Source organism: Myotis lucifugus, unplaced genomic scaffold, assembly GCF_000147115.1.
Source record: "Myotis lucifugus unplaced genomic scaffold, Myoluc2.0 scaffold_157, whole genome shotgun sequence".
NCBI lineage: Eukaryota > Metazoa > Chordata > Mammalia > Chiroptera > Vespertilionidae > Myotis > Myotis lucifugus.
The window spans coordinates 1,877,465-1,896,440 of NW_005871205.1; the positions used below are offsets into that span (position 1 = coordinate 1,877,465).

The 18,976-nt window shown below is 58.8% G+C and overlaps 2 protein-coding genes across 2 annotated transcripts in view; both read right to left on the reverse strand.

Moving 5' to 3' along the window:
* Positions 1 to 2,244: 2,244 nt before the first annotated feature.
* LOC106698277 (unconventional myosin-XVIIIa-like) lies at positions 2,245 to 14,285 on the reverse strand. The gene is made up of 11 exons (XM_023759490.1): positions 14,279 to 14,285; positions 13,686 to 13,852; positions 13,164 to 13,277; positions 11,746 to 11,862; positions 11,478 to 11,561; positions 10,901 to 11,038; positions 8,780 to 8,965; positions 8,298 to 8,437; positions 7,475 to 7,519; positions 4,161 to 4,286; positions 2,245 to 2,973 (listed from the first exon to the last, which is right to left on the reverse strand). Exons 1-11 carry the CDS (start codon positions 14,283 to 14,285, stop codon positions 2,367 to 2,369), a joined length of 1,731 nt encoding a protein of 576 aa, XP_023615258.1. The 3' UTR covers positions 2,245 to 2,366.
* Positions 14,286 to 14,409: 124 nt separating this feature from the next.
* The window catches only part of MYO18A (myosin XVIIIA), a 75,850-nt gene continuing 71,283 nt past the window's right edge, over positions 14,410 to 18,976 (reverse strand). Inside the window, exons 29-34 of the mRNA XM_023759497.1 lie at positions 18,290 to 18,417; positions 17,822 to 17,976; positions 15,964 to 16,087; positions 15,675 to 15,875; positions 15,036 to 15,146; positions 14,410 to 14,506 (exon numbers count right to left, since the gene is read on the reverse strand). Coding sequence (XP_023615265.1) covers positions 14,456 to 14,506; positions 15,036 to 15,146; positions 15,675 to 15,875; positions 15,964 to 16,087; positions 17,822 to 17,976; positions 18,290 to 18,417 — 770 coding nt within the window. The 3' untranslated portion in view covers positions 14,410 to 14,455. The remainder of the gene's footprint in view (positions 14,507 to 15,035; positions 15,147 to 15,674; positions 15,876 to 15,963; positions 16,088 to 17,821; positions 17,977 to 18,289; positions 18,418 to 18,976) is intronic.

Below are 18,976 nucleotides of genomic sequence, written 5' to 3' on the forward strand. Positions count from 1 at the left end.
GCACCCACTGGAGTCTGAAATCCACGTTGTTGGCCAGTGTGGGATGGCCTCCCTCTGCAGGTGCAGTGCTCAGAGGGGCCTGGCCCTCTCTGCTTTCCTCACCTCCCTCCATCGTCCATCAACTGCCTTCCTGTGCGGGGGCAGCAGGGCACCCCCAGGGCTGCTGAGGTGGTAGACATATGACGACTCCTGTCCTTTCTCACTATGGAGCTGCCATGGCTCCCCAGTGCAATCAAGACACTCCCTGCTCTTCCCAGAGCACCTACAACCATCTGCTACCTGCGGGGAGCGGCAGAGCAGTGCTGAGCCCAAGGGCTTGGTTTCAGAGCAGCCCAGGGCCCAAGGAATCTGAGTTGGCCATGAGCCTGGTTGGGTTCAAGTTCCATCTTCCCTGTCCCAGCCCCCCAATCCCATCCCATCACCATCTCCACACAGCTTTGGGTACCATTCCCTTCCACTTGCTCCATCCCTTAAAACAAAACTTGGTCCCTTCGGTATAAAAGGGACAAAGTCAGTGTACTCCTCAGCGGCTCCGCTGCGCAAGCCCACAAGCATGCGACAGGTGTGTGTTAGTTCATGCATCCAGGAAACAAACGCCCGTGCCTCAGGGGGCTGCGCTCTGGGGCCAGGCCTCCTGGGAAGCAGCAAGCTGGCCCTGGGAGGGTGCCATGCCGGAACCGGCTTCACAGAGGCAGGGTGAGCCAAATGTCACCACCCGCCAGGGGAACTGGCAACAATGGGATTCCAATGAGTCAGTCTCTGCCTTTCTTCCGAGGCGGGGGTGTGGGCAGAAAGGGCCTGACTGCTAGCTCTCCCTCCCCACAGGGAGAAGACAGGGGAGGCAGGGAAGCCGGGAGGGGGCTGTCACTCAGCCGCTGCTAATTTCTATTCATTAAAACTTTACAAGATGAGCCGAGATGAGGTGACGCCCATGCGTGGGCTTCTTCAGGTGGAGAGTCAGGCATCTCCGGGTCTGCTGCAGGGTGCAATACTATGGGGGCGGGAGTGCACCTGGCACTCCTCGGCTTGAGACCCATGCCAGGGAGGAAGGTGGCATTGCAGGGCAGGGGATAGCTGAGCCAAAGACCCCATGAGAGCTGGTGGCCACTAATGCACCGATCCAGACCAGGGGGGTCAGCCGGGATGGGCCCAGCCTGTTGGGGCCACAGACAAGGGCTCCTATAGGTGTGCTGCCAGGTAAATACTTGGCCCCATGTGCTCTGCCTTGGGCTGTATGGAGGAGTGGTTAAGGACAGGTTGAATCGCCTCCACTCAGATCCTGGCAATATCACTTCCTGGCAAGTGACTAACTTCCCTGAGCCTCAGCTTCCTCTTCTATAAAATGGGGCTAATCAGACCTTTACTATGGGGTTAGTGTGAGGATCGAGTGAATAAAGCGTGCGAGGTACAAGGAAGGTGCCTGGCCCAGGGTAGGACACGGTGGGTGGGGGCTCATTGACATCATCTGCACGTTCAGCTGATTGGGCTCAGGGCTCTGAATGACTAGCCAGCTGAGCTGGCCTCTGCCCTCCGGGGTAGCCCGGAGGCTCTCTGAGGCCAGGCCTGCCCGAGAGGCATCGGGAGGGGCCGAGGTGGTGGCAGGAGCACGTTAGTTCACACCGAGGGGCACACGCCATGCTGCACTGCACGCCAGGTGCCACCTACTGCACTAGTCGCTCTCGGGCCGGTACAGGTACCGCATCATCAGGCTGTCCACCTCTTTCTTACGCTTCTTCTCCTCCTTCCGCGACGGCCGGGGCGCCTGCCCAGCCTCCTCTTTTTCCGCGGCTGGGCCCTTCTTCACGCTGGAGCGGCTGTGGCCTGAGACCGTAGAGCCGCTGGATGATGAGGACTCCGACTCCGACTCTGTTCTCTTTCTCCTCGACTTGGACTTCTTCTTGCCCTTTCGCGAGCGCCCCTTCTTCCGCCGCCTGTGCTCTGAGGAATCCTCGGAGCTGGAGCTGGAGCTGGAGCTGGAGCTGGAGCTGCTCCTTCTCTTGCTCCTGCTCTTGCTCCGGCTCTTGCGGCTGCTGCGGGACCGGGACCGAGAGACATCGGCCGCAGAGGCTGAGCGGCGGATGCTGGTGGCCTGCTCGGGGGACTCCCGCTGGGCGCTCCGGGCACTCTGGATGCTCTTCCGGTCTTCCTCGGAGTCGGGCTCCAGGCTGGTCCGCTGGAACGGGACGGGTTTGTAGCTCAACACCTCATTGATGGCAGCCTCCAGGTCCGGGTCCAGGTAGGAGTGGCGGCTGACAGGGCGGGTGCTGGAGCCCAGAGGCTCCTCCGTGGCGGAGGCCGAGATGCGTGGCTGCGGCGGCACCGACAGGCTGCGGGCCAGCGACGGGTGGCTGTACTGCGAGTGCGCCTCACTCAGAGGCCACGCTGGCCCCGTCATCCCACTCATCCAGGCAGCCCCGGCCCAGGGACAGGCGGGAGTCAGGGCTCTCCCGGCCGAGGCCCGAGGCCCGGCCCAAGGAAGGGCTGAAGGTCCTGGACAGACTGTCCAGCCAGGAGGTGCTGCGGCGGGAACTGGGGGAGCCCGACAGTGAGATGCTCATGGAGGAGCGGGCCCTGTCTTCGCCCGAGCCACACCGTGTGGCCGAGGAGGCCCGGCTGACAGGTGCAGAGACGGTCGAGGCCCCGTCAAAGTCTGAGCCCCACCGCTTCTCCAGCCCCCGGCTGGCACGGCTCCCGACCGCGGAGAAGATGGAGCCACGTTCACTTGGCTCCTCAGACCTCCTGCCCTGGCCTGGTTCCCCCCTGGGGCTCGGGCGAGCCTTCCGCGGGGACCTCTCGGGGGAGGCGGCCCGCTCGCTCAGGGTGGTGAAGAGTGACTCTGCGTCCCCCGTGCCCCCGATGGAGTCCTTCAGGGTGAGCCTCTTCCGATAGCTCAGGGAGCTCAGTGCAGAGGCTGGCCTCTCCTCCACCCCCTTGCCCTCCTTGCCCTCCTTCCCGAGGGTGCTGAGGGCCGTTCTGAGGGAGGAGGTGCGACCGGGGAAGAGAGAACCGATAGTGGATTAGGGGAGAATGAGAGAGAGAGAGAGAGAGAGAGAGAGAAAGAGAGAGAGAGAGAGGCGCGTTAAACCTAGAGAATACAGACGCAGGGGGAGGGAGGAGAAATCGGCAGCAGCCCTGGCAAAGTGGCGGTGAGAGCGTCGGAGGAAATGAAGCAAAATAATTTGCGTCAGTGAAAATAGCTTCATGGAGAATGTCATGTAAATTAGACTATTGTTCTATTTCATCACTTTTCCCCCTCTAAAACGTTTAGTTCAATTTATTTCATTGTCAACTACCTGGAGCCTCGTGCCACGCAGTGGTGAATGGCAGTGGGGCGGGGAAGGCAGCGTTATCTGCAATAACAAAATGTTGTTCGGCCGAATAAATTAAATCAATTAGAGGGGGCCATTGGGTGCCTGTGGTGAGGGGCTGGGCTTGGGAAGGAGCCTCAGGAGGGCTGGAGAAGGGGAGGGATTCCTTTTCCTACCCAGCCCACCTGCTGTCTTGGAAGGAGGTGGGGTGCGATGGCTCTGAGCTGGGGAGGAGGGGGAAGGGGACACAGGGAAGGTGGGAACAGAGGACTGGTCTCCCTACTGCCATGCTGGCTGGCGGGTGAGGGATGGGGAAGGCAGACCCCTGGATACCAGAAGTAGTTGTCTGATCAGGAGACTGTGAATGGGCTAGAAAATAGGGGAGCAAGCCTACCTGCCCCCCACCATGGGTGTGAACAGAAGCATGGGGGGGGGCGGTGGGCAGTAAAAAGGTTAGAGGAAGGAGAGGATGGGCAGAGAAAGTCGGCGCTGTGTCTGTAGCGGTGACAGGGGAGTCGGAACCAGGGCCTTTGCTGCAGCTGCTCCTGCTAAGACCTCCGACGGCCCAAACTATGAGGCAGTCCAGTCAACATTTGTTGAAAGTGTAAGTGGGGATGCAGTTAAACCTACACCAAACCAAAGCCCTGAGCCTGGGGCACCGCAGACTCTGACTAAGAAGAAACCGCGCCTCCTGTGCTCATTCCACATGCAGGGGGCCCCCGAGGCCCCTCACCCTCATGCCACCCCACAGACGCAGGAGGCGTGAGGCCTCCCCTTTGGGATAAAGGCCTACTGCTCGTCCAGCCTGGGGCGTGGGTGGCTTTTCCTCCCCGCTCCAGGCCACGTGCTCACCTGGAACTCTTCAAGCTGCCATCGTCGGACGTTGCCTTGGAAGAAGGCCCCTTGTTTTTCGACAACCACGACTTGACCCCGTCGACCCGGTCCTCCAGCTCCGAGTCCACATCTGAGTCGCCCTCGCTGTGGGATGAGGAGCAGAAGGGTAGGCGAGGCTGGGGAACAGGTGATCACCCGCTGCCCCGCAGGGAGCGCTGAAGGGGCGGCAGGTGTGTCTGGGGCGGGGGTGGGATGCAGGGTGGCATGCGCATCAGTGAGTCGGGGAGAACAGAGAGGTTAGAGAGAGCGCACCGTTCATCAGAACCCTGGCCCCACTCAGCAGGCCGCCCTGTTGACAGCCACCAAGACCCTGAGGAGCATGGGGGGCACCTCCGTTCCACTGTGTGACCTTTCACTCTGTCTGACCGTTCAGCAAACCAACCCAGAGAGAATGATAAGAAGACCATTCATTCATCAATGACACCTGGAGGGCTCTTGGTTAAAAAGAGGAGTCCTGGGCCCTTCAGTTACTCCCTGAGGCCTACTCTGCTATTTCTTATCTACCCTCTCCCCAAAATGTGGCTCTAGCTGCTGTAATTTTCCATGCCTTCCTTGCAAGAGCTGGGCTGCTGGCCCTGAGACAGGAAAGAGAAGGGAGTCATTGTGACTTTAGGTTAGCTTGAACCTGGAGTCTCCTGAGCTGATGGCAATGCCAAACCGGGCCCTCGAGGCCATATCCCCAACCCATCCTGCAACTGCCCTGGCCCTTAGGAAACACAGGGGGCAGCAGCATTTCCCAAGGAGCTGGCGACAACTTCAGGATTTAAACTGCACCCTGAGACCCAGTCGGGCCCAGAAAGTCCCGGACAAGGGCTCTGTCTCTCCAAGTCCCCTCTTCCGCCCCCCAGACAGCCTCCAGCTCTTGCCCCTCGGTGCTTCTCTTGGCCAAGCTGGCCTGAGCCCTCTCTACTTGCAGGAAAGCCCAAAGGGGTCAAATTCTGAGGCCGGAGTCACGGCGACCCCTCACAGAGGAGCAGGGGCTTGGAGACAGCTTCCGAGCGAGAATACTCCCAGGATTCTGCAAAATGTCTGCTTGTCACGTTCCCCTGCTACGGATAGGCTAGGATTTCTCCTTGATATAAATTTCCTTTCATCTGTGTCAACAGGAGCAGCCCTGTCCCTGAATTATGTTCTTGAATAAATAGCCACACAGGCGCGTGTGCGTGTGCATGCATGCGTGTACACACACACACACACACACACACACACACACACACACGACACCGCCAGACTCTATTCTGGGGACTGTGAGAGAGCATGACTCGTGGGGAGGGGAATAAAAAGGCACATTTTATGGGCTCCCGTCAAATACAGAATTATAACAAAGACGAGGCTGGCTGCTGCCCCGGGTAAACAGGAGTTTAGCAGACAGCCCCGTAACCACTAATGCCAGCCCTGTGCCGTCCGGGCCCGGCAGATTTACCGTGGTGCAAGGGCCCCGCGGAATGCCAATACCGCCTGATTTATACGCCCTCGCAGAAAACCGCCTCCTCCAGCTTCGCAGCCGGTAATTTATCACCGCCGTTCATAACCATATTGATTGCCTTTAGAAAGGAGGTGCTGTATGCATCGCAAAATCTATGTCTACATGTTAAAAGCGTTTCTGTATAAATCTCCCTTAATACCACGCTGTTTACTGCTTTCATTAAGGTTATGGCAATAACAACTGTATCTCTAAGTAAATCGAAACATTATTTTTCTGCCCGCCTTAGCACGCTCGCTCGATAACTTGGAGCTGAGGCCCAGAGCTGCTGAGGAAGGAGCCGCATCACCTCGCTGCCGTCAGCGGGAACCCAGCCTGGACTGCATGCCCTTGTGCGCCTGCGTGAGTGCCCGGTGGGTGTGTGTGTGTGTGTGTGTGTGTGTGTGTGTAAGCACCCATGTGTTGTGGTGCCTGGCAATGATTTAGAATATAATCTTAAATGCACGTTTTATCAGTCCTTGAAGCTGCTACAGCCCAAGGATGGCGGGGCTGGTACACACAGGGGACAGACGCCATGGGCCCAGCATACGAATCGATCTCCTCACATTCAGAGCGACGAGTCGGCGGAGAGGCTGGCCTGCCCTCGCCTTCCCTGCAGTTCCAAGCATATAGATGATGTTTGGGCTCTTTTCCTTAAATAATCAAGCCCGTGAACAAACTCCAGGGGCAGGCAGGCTCAGGGGGCAGTTGAAATTTTAAATGGTTGGAATTAAACCTCGTGTCAAATACAATTTATGTCCAGGCTCATGTGCTATTAGTTAACTGGGAGCCGGATCGCGGGGGAACAAACAAACGGAGACAGAACGGCGGGGGATATTAATTGTGTGTGACAACCGGGCTCCAGCGGCCCTCTATCACTGTTACACACTATTACATTTATCATTAGCTCACGAAGTCCTCTGCGCCGCCGCCAGCCCATCCTGGCCAGGGCAGGAGGCCTGCCAGGCGAGAGAGAGTGGGGGAGGAAACCCAACCCAAACTACAGGAACAATCTTCCCCGAAACAGCCGGGTCGAACTTGGCGGAGGGTCACCCGGGTCCGCCCGAAGGCCTGCGCATCTGCACCTGCTGTCCGGCTCCCACCCAGAGCGAGGGAGACGATGAGCGGGTGGACGTACTGGGCTTCCTGCCACCAGCTCAAGGCCCGGGGCCTCCCTCTGCCCGATGTGCCCGCAGGGAGTAAAGTAAACACATCTGGCTGTGTTCCCTTCCCAGCCACAGCAGAGCGGCCGTGATTAGCTGCCTGAATGCTTTCTCCAAACAAGTGACTGCTCGATGCCCCTCACCTCCTGCCCTTGTCTGCCAACCGAGGTGGCAGACCTTGCAAAACGAGACATACCCGCTTCTCTCAGGCTCCAAAGGAGCCCCAGGATGCGGGCAAATCCATCCCAAACAGACTTTTCCCCAGAGAAATAGGCGGGGGAGGCGGCGACACTTGGTTTCGGAGGGAGGAGAGGGCTGGAGCGCAGGAAGGCAGACCTGCTACCTCTTGAGGCTGAGCTCTCCTTGCTGATGGAGCCCCCATCCTGCCCGCCAGGGCGGGCCGACGAGCCTTCCTGGGGGAACGCACCCTGTTGCCTCCGGCACAGCCCAGCCTGTCACCCGGCCTCCCCTCAGGACAGAGTCAGCAGTGTTAGCGTGAGAGCCTGGCTCAGAGGAGATGCGAGAGGCTGTGTGTCCCGCCGCCCCACCCCCCATGCGTCATGCAGCAGGCCAATTGGGGGCCAGTGTTAGGGGCGGTTAGACACCACGCCAGGAGAGGCAGAGAGCGCATGCCCTCCAGTCCTCACGGTTTATTTTTCCTTTTCTGATATTTTGTCACCATGTCCTGCAAACTGGAAACAGAAAGAAAATGGTGGGCCAGGGGGGCCAGAAGAAGACGAAAAAAATCAGGCAAACCCAGGTGGACCCCTCAGCTGAGGACCCCTCTTTCCTCAGCAAGAGACCAGAGGGTGGGAGGAGTGACGGTGCTGTCCCCAGAGGGAGGTCTGGGCCGCCCCAGGCACCTTTCCCCTGACACAAAGGAGCAGGCGCCCTGAGACCTGCCTGCAGGATGCGGCCCTGGCCCTCATGCAGGAAGGGGGCAGCTTTGGGGACGCTGCTCAGGGCAGCCCTGGGAGCCTCTCCAGGGCCTGACCACCCCACGCCCTCGACTGCCGGTCTGCCTGCCTCACGAGTTCCTCCCCAGCCTAAGACTACAAATCTCTCTGTCTCTCCTAAACCATTCCTCGGGTGGGTTTTATGAGAGAAAACCTCTGGCATGGTAACAAGGCACCACGGCCCTTAAATCTCCGCTCTCCCCAGAGCAGGGCAGGCGCCATCGGAAATGCAGCTAAACGGGGGAATAACTCATCCCAAACAGGCAGCGCCGGACAGCCAGGCCCGGGGAGGCCCGGGGAGGGAGGACCGCGAGGATGAGGGGAGGAGTCTCACCCAGGCAGCACCTGTTCTGCCCTCGGCAGGTCCGTGCTGGGGTCTGGCAATGAGGGGAGGGAGGCTGGTGGCTCAGTGACGGGCAGACAGAGGTTGTAACTGTTCTACCTGGTGGCCTGGCCCAGAGGCGGCCGAGAGGGCCTCCGCGCTGCCTGAAGCTGCCCTAGGGGCCCCTCTCACCTGTTGATGAGGTCCTCGTTCTCATCGCTCTCCATCTCATCCTCAATGGCGGCCTGCAGGTCCCCGATGCGCTTGAATGCCAGTTTTAGATCGGCCTGCAGGCTCTGGTTAGCAGCCTCCAGACTCTCCAGATCCATTTCCTAGGAGGGAAAGTGGGGAGTCCAGTCCACAGGAGGGCCAGTCTCTCGTCCAGCTGCCCCAGAGAAAGCCTACTTCGAGGCTCGCCCAGCCAGGCAGGAGCTACATAGGTGCTTGTTTGTTTGTTTTTTGCTTTGGTGTTGCTGGGCGGTGGTGCCTAGTCTCGCCTGATGGAGACTCCAGGACCACCCTTGGCCTCTGGCCTGCCCTCAGGGCTCCCTGGACTGTCCTCTTTCCTCCAATTCTCTAAACCATGGTTTCTTTGGGACCCCCCCCCCACCAGCCCAGGGGTAAGGTGTCCTCAGAGAGCTGCCAGCGTGGGGCCCCAGGGTGGGATGCATTACCAGTTCGTGCTTCTTGCGGCTTGCCTCAGCCTCCTTCCTGGCCAGCTCGCCCATCTCCTCCTTGGTGTCCCGGAGCTGCCGCTGCAGCCTCTTGTTCTGCTCTTTCTCCCGGTTCTCAGCTGCTGTGCGCTGATCCCGGTCCTCGGTCAGCTTCTCCATGTTCTCCTTGAGCCGGCTGGCCAGGCTCTGGACAGGGAGGCGGGAAGAGGGGCCCATCAGCCAGGCAGAGAGAGGGCTGTGGCGGAACTCCGGAGTCAGGAGGCCTGGGGTCCACTCCGGCTCCACCACTCACTGGTGGGCAAGCAACTAAAGCCCTGTGAGGCAGCCTCCTTTGCCTTTCTGTAAAATGGGAGACTAACACCTAGTCCCTATGGGTCTTTTAAGGACCGAGGAAGGTGAAGTAGGTGAAGGCATGGAAGATGACAGGTGCTAGCAGCATCACCCTCACTACCGAGGGCTGCCTCCAGCCTGCGCCTGTCCTATTGACACCACGTGTGGGGCCTCCACGAGCAGCAGGCTTCCCTCAGAGACCCCGAACCCAGAAGCACCAAAAGCTACATCCTGAGCTCAGAGGTAAATGGCTTTACTGAGAATTCCCAGATTGGGAGGAGACTTAGCAGTCGTCAGATTCCTAGCACAAAGCCATCCCTCTAAGCCTGATGCATCTTTTCCCCCAGGAACAGGAACACACTTATTCCGGCTGGGCCACAGGATGCTGAGCAGAAGATGGCCTGGAGACTGGGCAGAGGGTGGGGGAAGGACCCTGGTTCCACCCTGCCTGCCGCGGGGCCTCCGCCTCTCCGCCCCCCTCTCAGTCTCTGTGTCTGTAAAATAATAGCGTGAGGCTACGTGACCTCTAAGGGCCCTTTGTGTTTACTATTCCATGCGTCTAAACCGCAATACTGCCTTTCTGAGCAGAAGGGAACATGAAAGAGAGAGCTGAGGAAAGGGACTGGGGCCCACGAGAAAAGGAGACAAATACAGCAGGTCTGTCCTATAGCCACCAGACCAGGGCCTCGTCTGCCCTTGACAGCTTTGTGACCTTAGGCAGCCTACCTAACCCTTCCTGTAGGTAAAGGCAGAACATGAACTATGATTAAGTCTCTTCTAACTCTCTCTAGCTCTCCTGCGGACTGTGACCCCATCTCGGGAGGTTCAGCCATATTCTCTTCCTAGGTCAAGGGCACCCTCCATGCCCACTGCCAGCCCACAGCCACTGCTTCCATCCCCACCCTAGTGCCTGCTCCACCGAGGAGGGGTTGATGGAAGGTGGCAGGGGTGCTCCTCAGCACCCACACCCGTGAACACAGTTCTCATGGAGAAATGTGGGTGCTTAGCCATGTGTCTACAAGCTCGAGAAGGACGAGAACATAAAAACAGGGCGAGAGGGGTGGAAACCCGGAGACAGAATGCTGCCTGCCTCTTTCTTCTTACCTGCTCAGCCGGAAAGGGAGGGAGCTGGAGCATGCTGGCTCCGCGACATTGAACAGAAAGGATTGATGGAGATTACAGTTGAGAGGAAGGAGAGAGAAAAAAAGAAAAGAGAACGAAAAATAGAGAGGAGGAGGAATGGGAGGGGGGGAAAGGGAAAAAACAGGAAGGGGGTGAGAAAGGGGAATAAGATTAGGGAGAAGAGAAATACAAAGAGAAGAAAGAATGGGGGGAAATGATGAGAGGAGAAAAAGCAGACACGAGAAGGGTGGGAAGAAGTGAGGGGAAAAGGGAGTGAAAAAAGGGAAGGGAGAGAAAGAGAGAGCAGTGAGATGAGAGAACAGGCTTCAGCCTCATAGAAGTGGCGCCATTCACTGCATATTTATGACCCTGCCAGAGAGCGAGTGAGGCGGACCTGCGGGGGGAGCTCATGGTGGAGGAAAATATGAAGACGAAAAGCTAAGCTGCTCTGGTCCCTTGGCAGAAAGTAAGCACGAAAACAGAATGTAAAGCAGGCAGGCTCCGTGGTGCCCAGAGAACAGGCCAGGCGGGCAGGGGAGAAGGCACCGCCCTGTCAGCTGGCCTGGCAGCTTGGCAGCGGCCTCTGCCCAGCCCTGCTCAGCACGTGTGGCTCCGGCTACAAGGGCCGCGCTGCCCGGTCACTGCGGACCCGGAGAAGTGTGCACCCACCTCCAGCCGCTTCACTTGGGTCCTTTCGAACTCCAGGCGTGTCTCCAGCTCTCGGATCTTAGCTTCCTGTCTGCTCACCAAGGACTTGTCCACCATGGACTGCTCTAGGAACTCCACTTGGCTCTGGAGGGCTTGTAGCTGGGGGTGGGGAGCGGGAAGAGAAGAAAGAACTGAGCCCACAAGGGAGGGGGCAGAGTCTGGGGCTGGAAAGATCACCATGGTGACCAGAAGGCTGAGGGAGGGAGGGAGGGAGGGATGCACAGGGGAGGTGGAAGAATGGGGCCCTGAGCCAGAGGCGTCCCCCACCTGGCCCAGCGCTGGCACAGATTTAGCCCTTTGGAGAGAAAGGAGAAAGCTGAGGACCAGGGAGGGAATAGAAATGTGAAACGAGGCAGCTGAAGCCAAAGCGTCTGCTATGGCGACATGGCTCCAAGCCTAGCTCTCTGCACTTGACGCTGCTCCGTGGATTGCCGATGGCAGAGAGAAGTGCTTGCTATCCCGGGAGCGTGGGGCTTCATCCCCACGTTTGGGGATCTGGGCACCCTCTCTCTCTACCAAGGCAGACCCTGGTGCCCACCTTCTCCTGCAGCTCTTGCTTCTCCTTGTTGGCTTCTTCTAGCTGAGCCTGGAGGTCATTCATCTGAGCCAGGTCCCGGGAGGCCTGGGAAAGGAGTGAGTGCTGAACAGGATCCTCCATAACCCTCGAATGTGCCCCACTCCACCCTACTCTGAGTGCCAGGGACCGCAGGCACTGCCACCGCTCCCAAGATGCTGCTGCGCTGGGGACCTGTGAGGAGGGCAGTGCCTGCGGCACAGGGTGCGGCAGGCACTCCTGGGCCGGGTACCTGAGCCACAGCTGCCTTGTGCTTCTTCATCAGCTCATTCATGTCTTCCTGATCCTCCTCCAGCCGGTTCTGGATCTCGTTCTTCTCGCGCTGAAGGCGGCTCAGCTGCTCCTCCAGCTGGACAGAAACAAAGGCGGATCAGAGGGCCTCGGTCTGAGCGGGAGTCGGAATCTTCAGTGGGAGGGGCGTGGTGGTGACTGAGGCCAGCTCCCCCTGCTAGAGGGGGTTCCAGGACCAGGACCATCAGGGACCTGTCCGGCTCTGGGCCGGGGAGATGAGGGAAAGGGCTGTCTTTGCAGCTCAGGCCTACCCTCAGCTAAATGACAGCTGCTTCCTGGCAGCTCTGTGGAGGCTAATGAAAAGGCAGAAAAGATCTGCCCAGAACAAGCGACCCAGCACCCAGGCACTAGCAGCCTAGGCCCTAACCTTCGTGCCCTCGGCCCCCTTCAGGTCCCAGGAAGGACCCCTCAAATCCTCGAAGCTCTTGTTTCCCCAGGGACGGCCTGCTCCCTGGCCTTCCAGCCCCCACAGCCAGGCCCCTCGTGGGGGGAGGGGAAGAGACAGCCAACAGCAGCTTCAGGAAATGAATGAATCTATTAGCCTGTAATTCCAAACCAAAATGACTGCGTTGGCTCCTTCTCTGCCCCATCCATCTTGTTACCGGGCTGTGGGGAGTTGGGGAAGCCTCTGCCAAGAAATTTATTAACTCGGATTTAAATAAAATGGTAATTTTATAACAGCCTTTTTTAACACAATTAAGGAATTTGAATTACTCACCTGAAAACTGCTGAAAAGCACAAATGTCACGGGGATAAATCAAGCCTGGAAGATGGGCATCGGTAGCCGGGTGGCTAGCTATGGGGTCGTGGAGCCCAGCCCAGCCTCCTCCCCTGCCCCGTTCCCTGCCGGAGGTAGTACCAGAGCACCGGTGGCCACAGCCCAGTAATGAATTCTCGCCCAGCTTTGCATGGGCCGTGGGAGAGGCGGGGAATTAAAAGGGAGGCATTAAATAAGAGTGCTAATTAGCTGCCGCCTGGGCTTGTCAGTGGGCTGGCCAGGGGAAGGGGAGGGAAACGAGCCATCCCATCCCCTTATCGGTGCTTCTGCTAATCTCTAGGCACCTGCTTACATCCCTCAGCCACATTAGCGGCTTTTATTAATGGTGTTGGGGCCTGCAGCCAAGCTCTCCCAGGCAGATGGCTACGCAGGGCCAGGGGCCCTGGCTGGCTCCCTTTCACCTCGCCCCCTGTCGGTCCTCGGCTGTTAGCGGGGGAGACGGGGGAGGAAGGCCTGCTCTCCCGGCAGAACGTCCTGGCGTGAAGGGATCTGGCTGGGGAAGGGTCCCTGTTTGGAGTGAAGGCAGCCGCTGTCACAGTTCTATTCTCCCTCAGCCCGGCCTGCGCGCCCCGGTTCCTCACCGCTGTCTTGGCTTTGGCGATGTCATCAATCTGCAGGTGCAGGTCTTCGATCTCCACCTCCATGGCTTTGCGTGCTTTCACGGCGGCTGCACAGGTGAACTCGGACTCCTCCAGCTGGACACAGAGACACCCCCGCCCCAGGGAGAGACGTCAGCCATTCCCTGGGGACAGGCGGGCTGTGCAGGGTGCTCACAGGGGAGAGGGGACCCAGGCGCTCTCCTTTCCTCCTCCGTGTACTTCAGACCCTGGGACCTCAGGGTGCTGTAGTGCGTGCACAGGCACCTCCTCCCGTGACAGGGGTGGGTAGCGGGCCCACCCCCAGCAGCCCGGGGCTTGGCAGTCACGCTGGGCATCATGCAGAGACCCCGGGGAGTATGACTGTTCCAAGTGGCTTCTCCCGCTTCCCTGTCACCTTCCTTCCCAAGGACTCGAGACCCACTGAGAGGGACGCGAGGGAGAGAAGGAACACTGGGAGAGTAAGCCCGGTGCCCTGAGAGCGGACCACGTCCTCTCTGCAGATACCTGGTTCTTCAGCTGGGCGATCTCCCGCTTGCTGGGCGCGTTGTTCTTCAGGTGGTCCAGCATGATCTGGGCGTCAGCCAACAGGGCCTTGGTGCGCTTCAGGTCTTTCCGGAGCCGCTTCTCTGACTCGAAGTCCCGCTGGTTCACCTGGGTCAGTGGTCGGCAAACTCATTCGTCAACAGAGCCAAATATCAACAGTACAACAGTTGAAATTTCTTTTGAGAGCCAAATTTTTTAAACTTAAACTATATAGGTAGGTACATTGTTATTAACTTAATTAGGGTACTCCTAAGGCTTAGGAAGAGCCACACTCCAGGGGCCAAAGAGCCGCATGTGGCTCGCGAGCCGCAGTTTGCCAACCACGGATGGGTGGACACCAGAAGTGGAGGCTCTGGGCTCTACCACAGGGCTCCCTCCTATCTTCCCCAAGCTCACGCCTCACCCTGGCTCTCATTCTGAGGCCCCCTAATGAGCAACGACAGTGGAAGTGCCAGGATCACGCCGCCCAGTGAGGAAAGCCTGGGTGTGCGATGTATGATTATCACCCCCGTTCTACACGTGATGGCGGTGGGCTCCACAGATCCCCGCGCCACCCTCCATGTTCCCAGATCTCTCACCTCTGCCCACTGCACTCTGACCCCGGCCCAGAGTGCCATCCCTAAGTCTGGATGGGGCAGGCAGCCGGCCAGGCCCCAGCCAGCGGTCTCCACTCACCTGGTTACTGAGCGTGGCTGAGCTTGCTCTCCAATTCCCCGCTTCTCTGGGAGCACCTACTGCTTGTCCTCATATTCCTCCTCAAGCTGCACTTCCATTTGTTTTAACTGGAGAACCGTGGGGACAGAGCCCTATCAGTGCCCAGTGTCTGGGGCCAGGCAGCCCCCTTCCTCCTAAATCCCCCACCCCCACCCCCTGGGAAAACAGTGGGCGGGGCTGAGCATGAAGACCCCAGAGGGGTCAGACCCTGCACTTGAGGTCCCTGAGGTTTCACGGCAGCCTAGGAGGGAGAGGAGGGATGGCAGGACATGATGGTGGCCCCAAGCTAAAGTGGGAGCCCTCATTCCAGGGTGGGCAGGCCCCACGGAGCCAGGCGAGCTGACGGCACAGGGTGGCTCAGGGTGGGCTGCTGATTAGCAGAGACAGCAGAGAGCACTAGTCCCTCAGGGCCCGAGTTTCTCTACAGACCCTGAGAGCACACATCCCAGCTCATGTCAGGAGCGGAGATTCCTGGCCCAGAAGGGCAATGAAGGAAAGCGTGGCTAAGGCCGGGAAACAGAAATTCCCTTACTTTGAAGCAGTGCTGGGGGAACCGGTGTTTCTACTGACTGGACAGGTAAGTCCCCACGGCCTTACCTTCTTCTGACATGACTGCCGGGCCTCCTCCACCTCCTCATCCCGACTTTCCATCTCCTTGGAATGGGTCTGTCTCATCCGCTCCATCTCCATCTCGAGTCGCAGCTTGGCCTGGAGGTGGGTGGGAGTAGAGGCTGGGTTCCTTTCCCAGCAGCTCGCTGACCTCTGCCCATGGCACTCTGACCCCTGCCCACTGCACTCTGATGGGCTGCTCTCTCAGACTCAGGAGCAGGGAAGGCCTCTGCCGGCAGTTCGCTTTGCTCTCACCTTGCTCCTGTGGCTTTCCTCTCTTTCTAGGTGACTAGCCCAGGCCCAGAGAAGGCTGCTGGGGCGGGACAACCCTGAATCTTTTCCTCTTGGCCTCCAGGCCCTAGCTGACACGGTGGCTCCGTGGCAGCCGGGTGGGCTGCTGTGCATCCTGAGCCCCTTCCCGCTAGAGCTCAACCAAGGCTTGTTTGTGTGGAAAGCACGACGGAAGCTTAGTTATCCGCACACTGTGGTCGGCACAGGTCAGGTGCTCACTCAGCATTTGGTGACTCAGGGAATGAGTGACTGAATTGGAGATCTTGCCCGCCTCTGCCCACGCCTCAGGTTAGCTGTGGGGACTGCGGTGGCTCCCTTAGCCAAGCCTTCCAGCACCTGTTCCAGCATCTGGATGCTCCCCGCCTGCTCATCCAGTTCCTCTTCCTGGTCCTTGACCTTGGCCTCCAGGTCCCGGAGCTGTTTCTTGACCTTGGCCAGAGAGGCTTCATCCTTGGACTCTTGGGAGGAAATGTCCTGGAGCTCAGCCTCCAGGGAGACGACCTTCTGGGTGAACCCTGCAATGTCCATGTCTTTCTCCTGGAGCAAAAGAGAAGCTGAGGCCGGTCCTGGGCCGACCTGGGCCTGCGAAGGGGACGGGGTGTGGATGGTGGGCAGCCCAACGCACCTCCAGCTGCTGTTTCAGGGTGAACGCCTCGGCGAGGAGCATGTCCTTCTCCCGCTGCAGCTTCTCCCGCTGCAGCTTCTCCCGCTGGGCCTCCTCGTGCGCCTGCGAGAGCTCGCTGTCAAACCTGTAGGGAGCATGGCCGTCGGCCCCATCAGACGAGGGAAGAGTCTGGGTCTCCAGCACCCAGAGGCCTCCGGGAAAGGACGCCGCAGGTACAGGTGGGATACAAGCGGAGGGGGTGCTCATGCAGCCTGAACTGTGGCTGGGGTGAGGTGACATTTCAGGGGTCAAGCCATCCAGGCCCTGCTCAGGAGCCTGGTCTGGGATTGGTGGGGCGGGGAGGCATTTCATCAAGCTGGTCCCAGGAGCCCTTTCACCAGGGGGGCCTATGAGGACCCACAGACTGTTCCTGGGGAGAGAACATCCTCTCCTCTGGCGTAAGTCTCGACCTTTTCCGTTTCAACAGATCAAGAATGAGGCCCCCGGGTGAGGGCAGCGAGGGTATCAAGATGGGTAGAAATGGACATCCCGCCGCCTCGTCTAACTCACTTTCCGCAGTTCAGTTTGGCTCCTGCCCCCACTTCTCCGCACTAGCCTTTGGCCAGGCCCACCCGCCCCAGCGGTGCGCATGCCGCCACCAGGACACCCCACCCTGGGCTGGAAGCCAGCAGCCCCACTGTGCCCGGCTGGCCCCAGGCTTCCATGGGCAAGTGCGCATCCATCCAGGGTTGGGGGCCTCTTTCTTCACACCTCCACTTCCCAGCCTTCCATTTCCTGCCCAGTGACTTTAACTAAGGAGGGAATGACTGAAATTCCTCTTAACACCTTCCCTGAATAGCTAATCAGGCTCCTGTCGAAAACTGAACAGCTCCTCCTACCCCAACACTGTATCAAAAAAAAAAAAAAAAAAGGTAAGAAAACTCCAGGCAGCTGAAACCTAATAAGTTGCCCAGTGGGGAGTGCAGAGTGCAGCAAGGCCTCACTGGCACTGCCACCGGGGTGCTCAGAAGGGGGTTCCCGCTAAGGGTGCCCGCCGCTAGGGAAAAGGGAGGGTGGGTGCAAAGATAAGAACTAGGGAAGCAGAGAGTCAGGGTGCTGTGAGGAAGAAATTTAGGACCTTGTTTCCTCTCACTCTCCACAAAGCAGCAGCCCAGCCAGGAGGCCGAGGGAAACCTGGGGTCACTGGAAGGTCGGGGCTCTGGGTTCTCACCTCCGGGGTGTGGGTGTGGGGCTGTCCCTTCCCTAGAGCCTCTGCTGAGAACCTCTCCCTGCAAAGGAGAGCGGGGTGCTGCTCCCACTCCCTGTGGGGCGCCCTGCTGTTCCCAGGGTGTGTGGTTCCTCGGCGTTGCTAATAAAGGCGTCCCGTTCCCATCCCCAGCCCGGGAAATTAATTTAGATTGGATTTTCTCCTGTGAGGGCTGCCCCCCTCCCTTGTGTCATTACCATAATGAGATGGAAGTGGCACGGTAGTTTAATGACATTAGTCAGGAGAGTGTGATTGTGTAGCTGAGGCAAGGGAGAGCTGGGGAGCGGGGTGGGCATGAGGGCCCTGGTGGAAAGATCCCTGCAGGGGGCCTGGCCGGTGTCTGTCCTTACGGGGCCCAGGCAGGGTGACAAGGACTCTGGGGGAGCATCTCCGAGAGCAGAGGCCTGAGCAGGCCTTCGGTGGGATGTGGTCTGAGTACTTCTCAGAGGTCAGGAGTAAGACCCATTCACATTCTAGACGAGTGACCATGCAGGCGAGGCCGCTGGCCAAATTCAGGCCCTTTCTTCTTCCCTCTGTGGAGGGAGAGGCAAGGAGTCCTGTCTGGGGCTGCTCTAGAAGGTCCTCTGAGCCCAGGGCAGGGGACCCACCCACCTCCTCTGCTTCTTCTCCAGCTCGTGGTTGCGGACCTGCTGGCCCTCCAGGTGCAGTTTGGTGTCCTGCAGCTCAGCCGTCAGCCGTTGGCACTTCTTCTTGAGCTGCTGCAGGGCCCGCTGGCTCTCATCACTATCTGCCTGCAGGTCCCCGAGCTAGCGGCCCAGATGGGTGCAGGGTCGTCAGCCATTGAGAGGCCCGGCAGTGTTGGAGAAGGTGAGGAGAAGGAGATGGATACGTGAAGGGGAAACCAGAGATGAGGGATGAAGTCAGGGACGTTCAGGAAACGAAGACACTCGAACAACAGTTTGCCCTTGGTGGTCCCCTGCACTGAGAGGCGGACACGCCAATCCTCTTCTATTGCTCCCAGGGTCGGCCTGCCTCTGGCCCTTCACTGGGCCAACATGTGGGACCGAGCCCCTCCCGGCCCTTCCAGGCCCAGGCCTCCACGGCTTCGGGCGGACTCACCCGCCTCTCCAGCTGCCTCTTGTTCTGCTGCTCCACCTCCAGCTTGTCCTCAAACTCCTGCTGGAGCCGCTTCTTGGTGAAGTCCACCTCCCGCACGGCTCGCTCATACTTCAGGCGCCACTCGCCACCTGTGGGGTTGGGGGGCAGACAGGGAGGCCTGAGTTTCTGAGAGTCCCCAAGAAAGGGCAGAGGGGAAGAAGAATGGGGCAGGGAGGGGCAGCAGGTGGAGTCAGCCAGAGGGACTCAGCAATGTCTCTGGAATGATGGCTTCGTCCCCAGGTGGGAGGAGCCAATAGCGGGGACTGCCAGACCTTGGCCCTCAAACACGGTCATTACCACGGTTATTGCGGCCCTCCAGGATAGTCCCCTGCATCTATTGGCACCTCCACTGTCCATTTATGTCACTATAGCAGTGGTTCTCAACCTGTGGGTCGCGACCCCTTTGGGGGTCGAACGACCCTTTCACAGGGGTCACCTAAGACCATCGGAAAACACATCTATAATTACATATTGTTTTTGTGATTAATCACGATGCTTTAATTATGTCCAATTTGTAACAATGAAAATACATCCTGCATATCAGATATTTACATGACGATTCATAACAGTAGCAACATTACAGTTATGAAGTAGCAACGAAAATAATTTTATGGTTGGGGTCACCACAACATGAGGAAGTGTACTAAA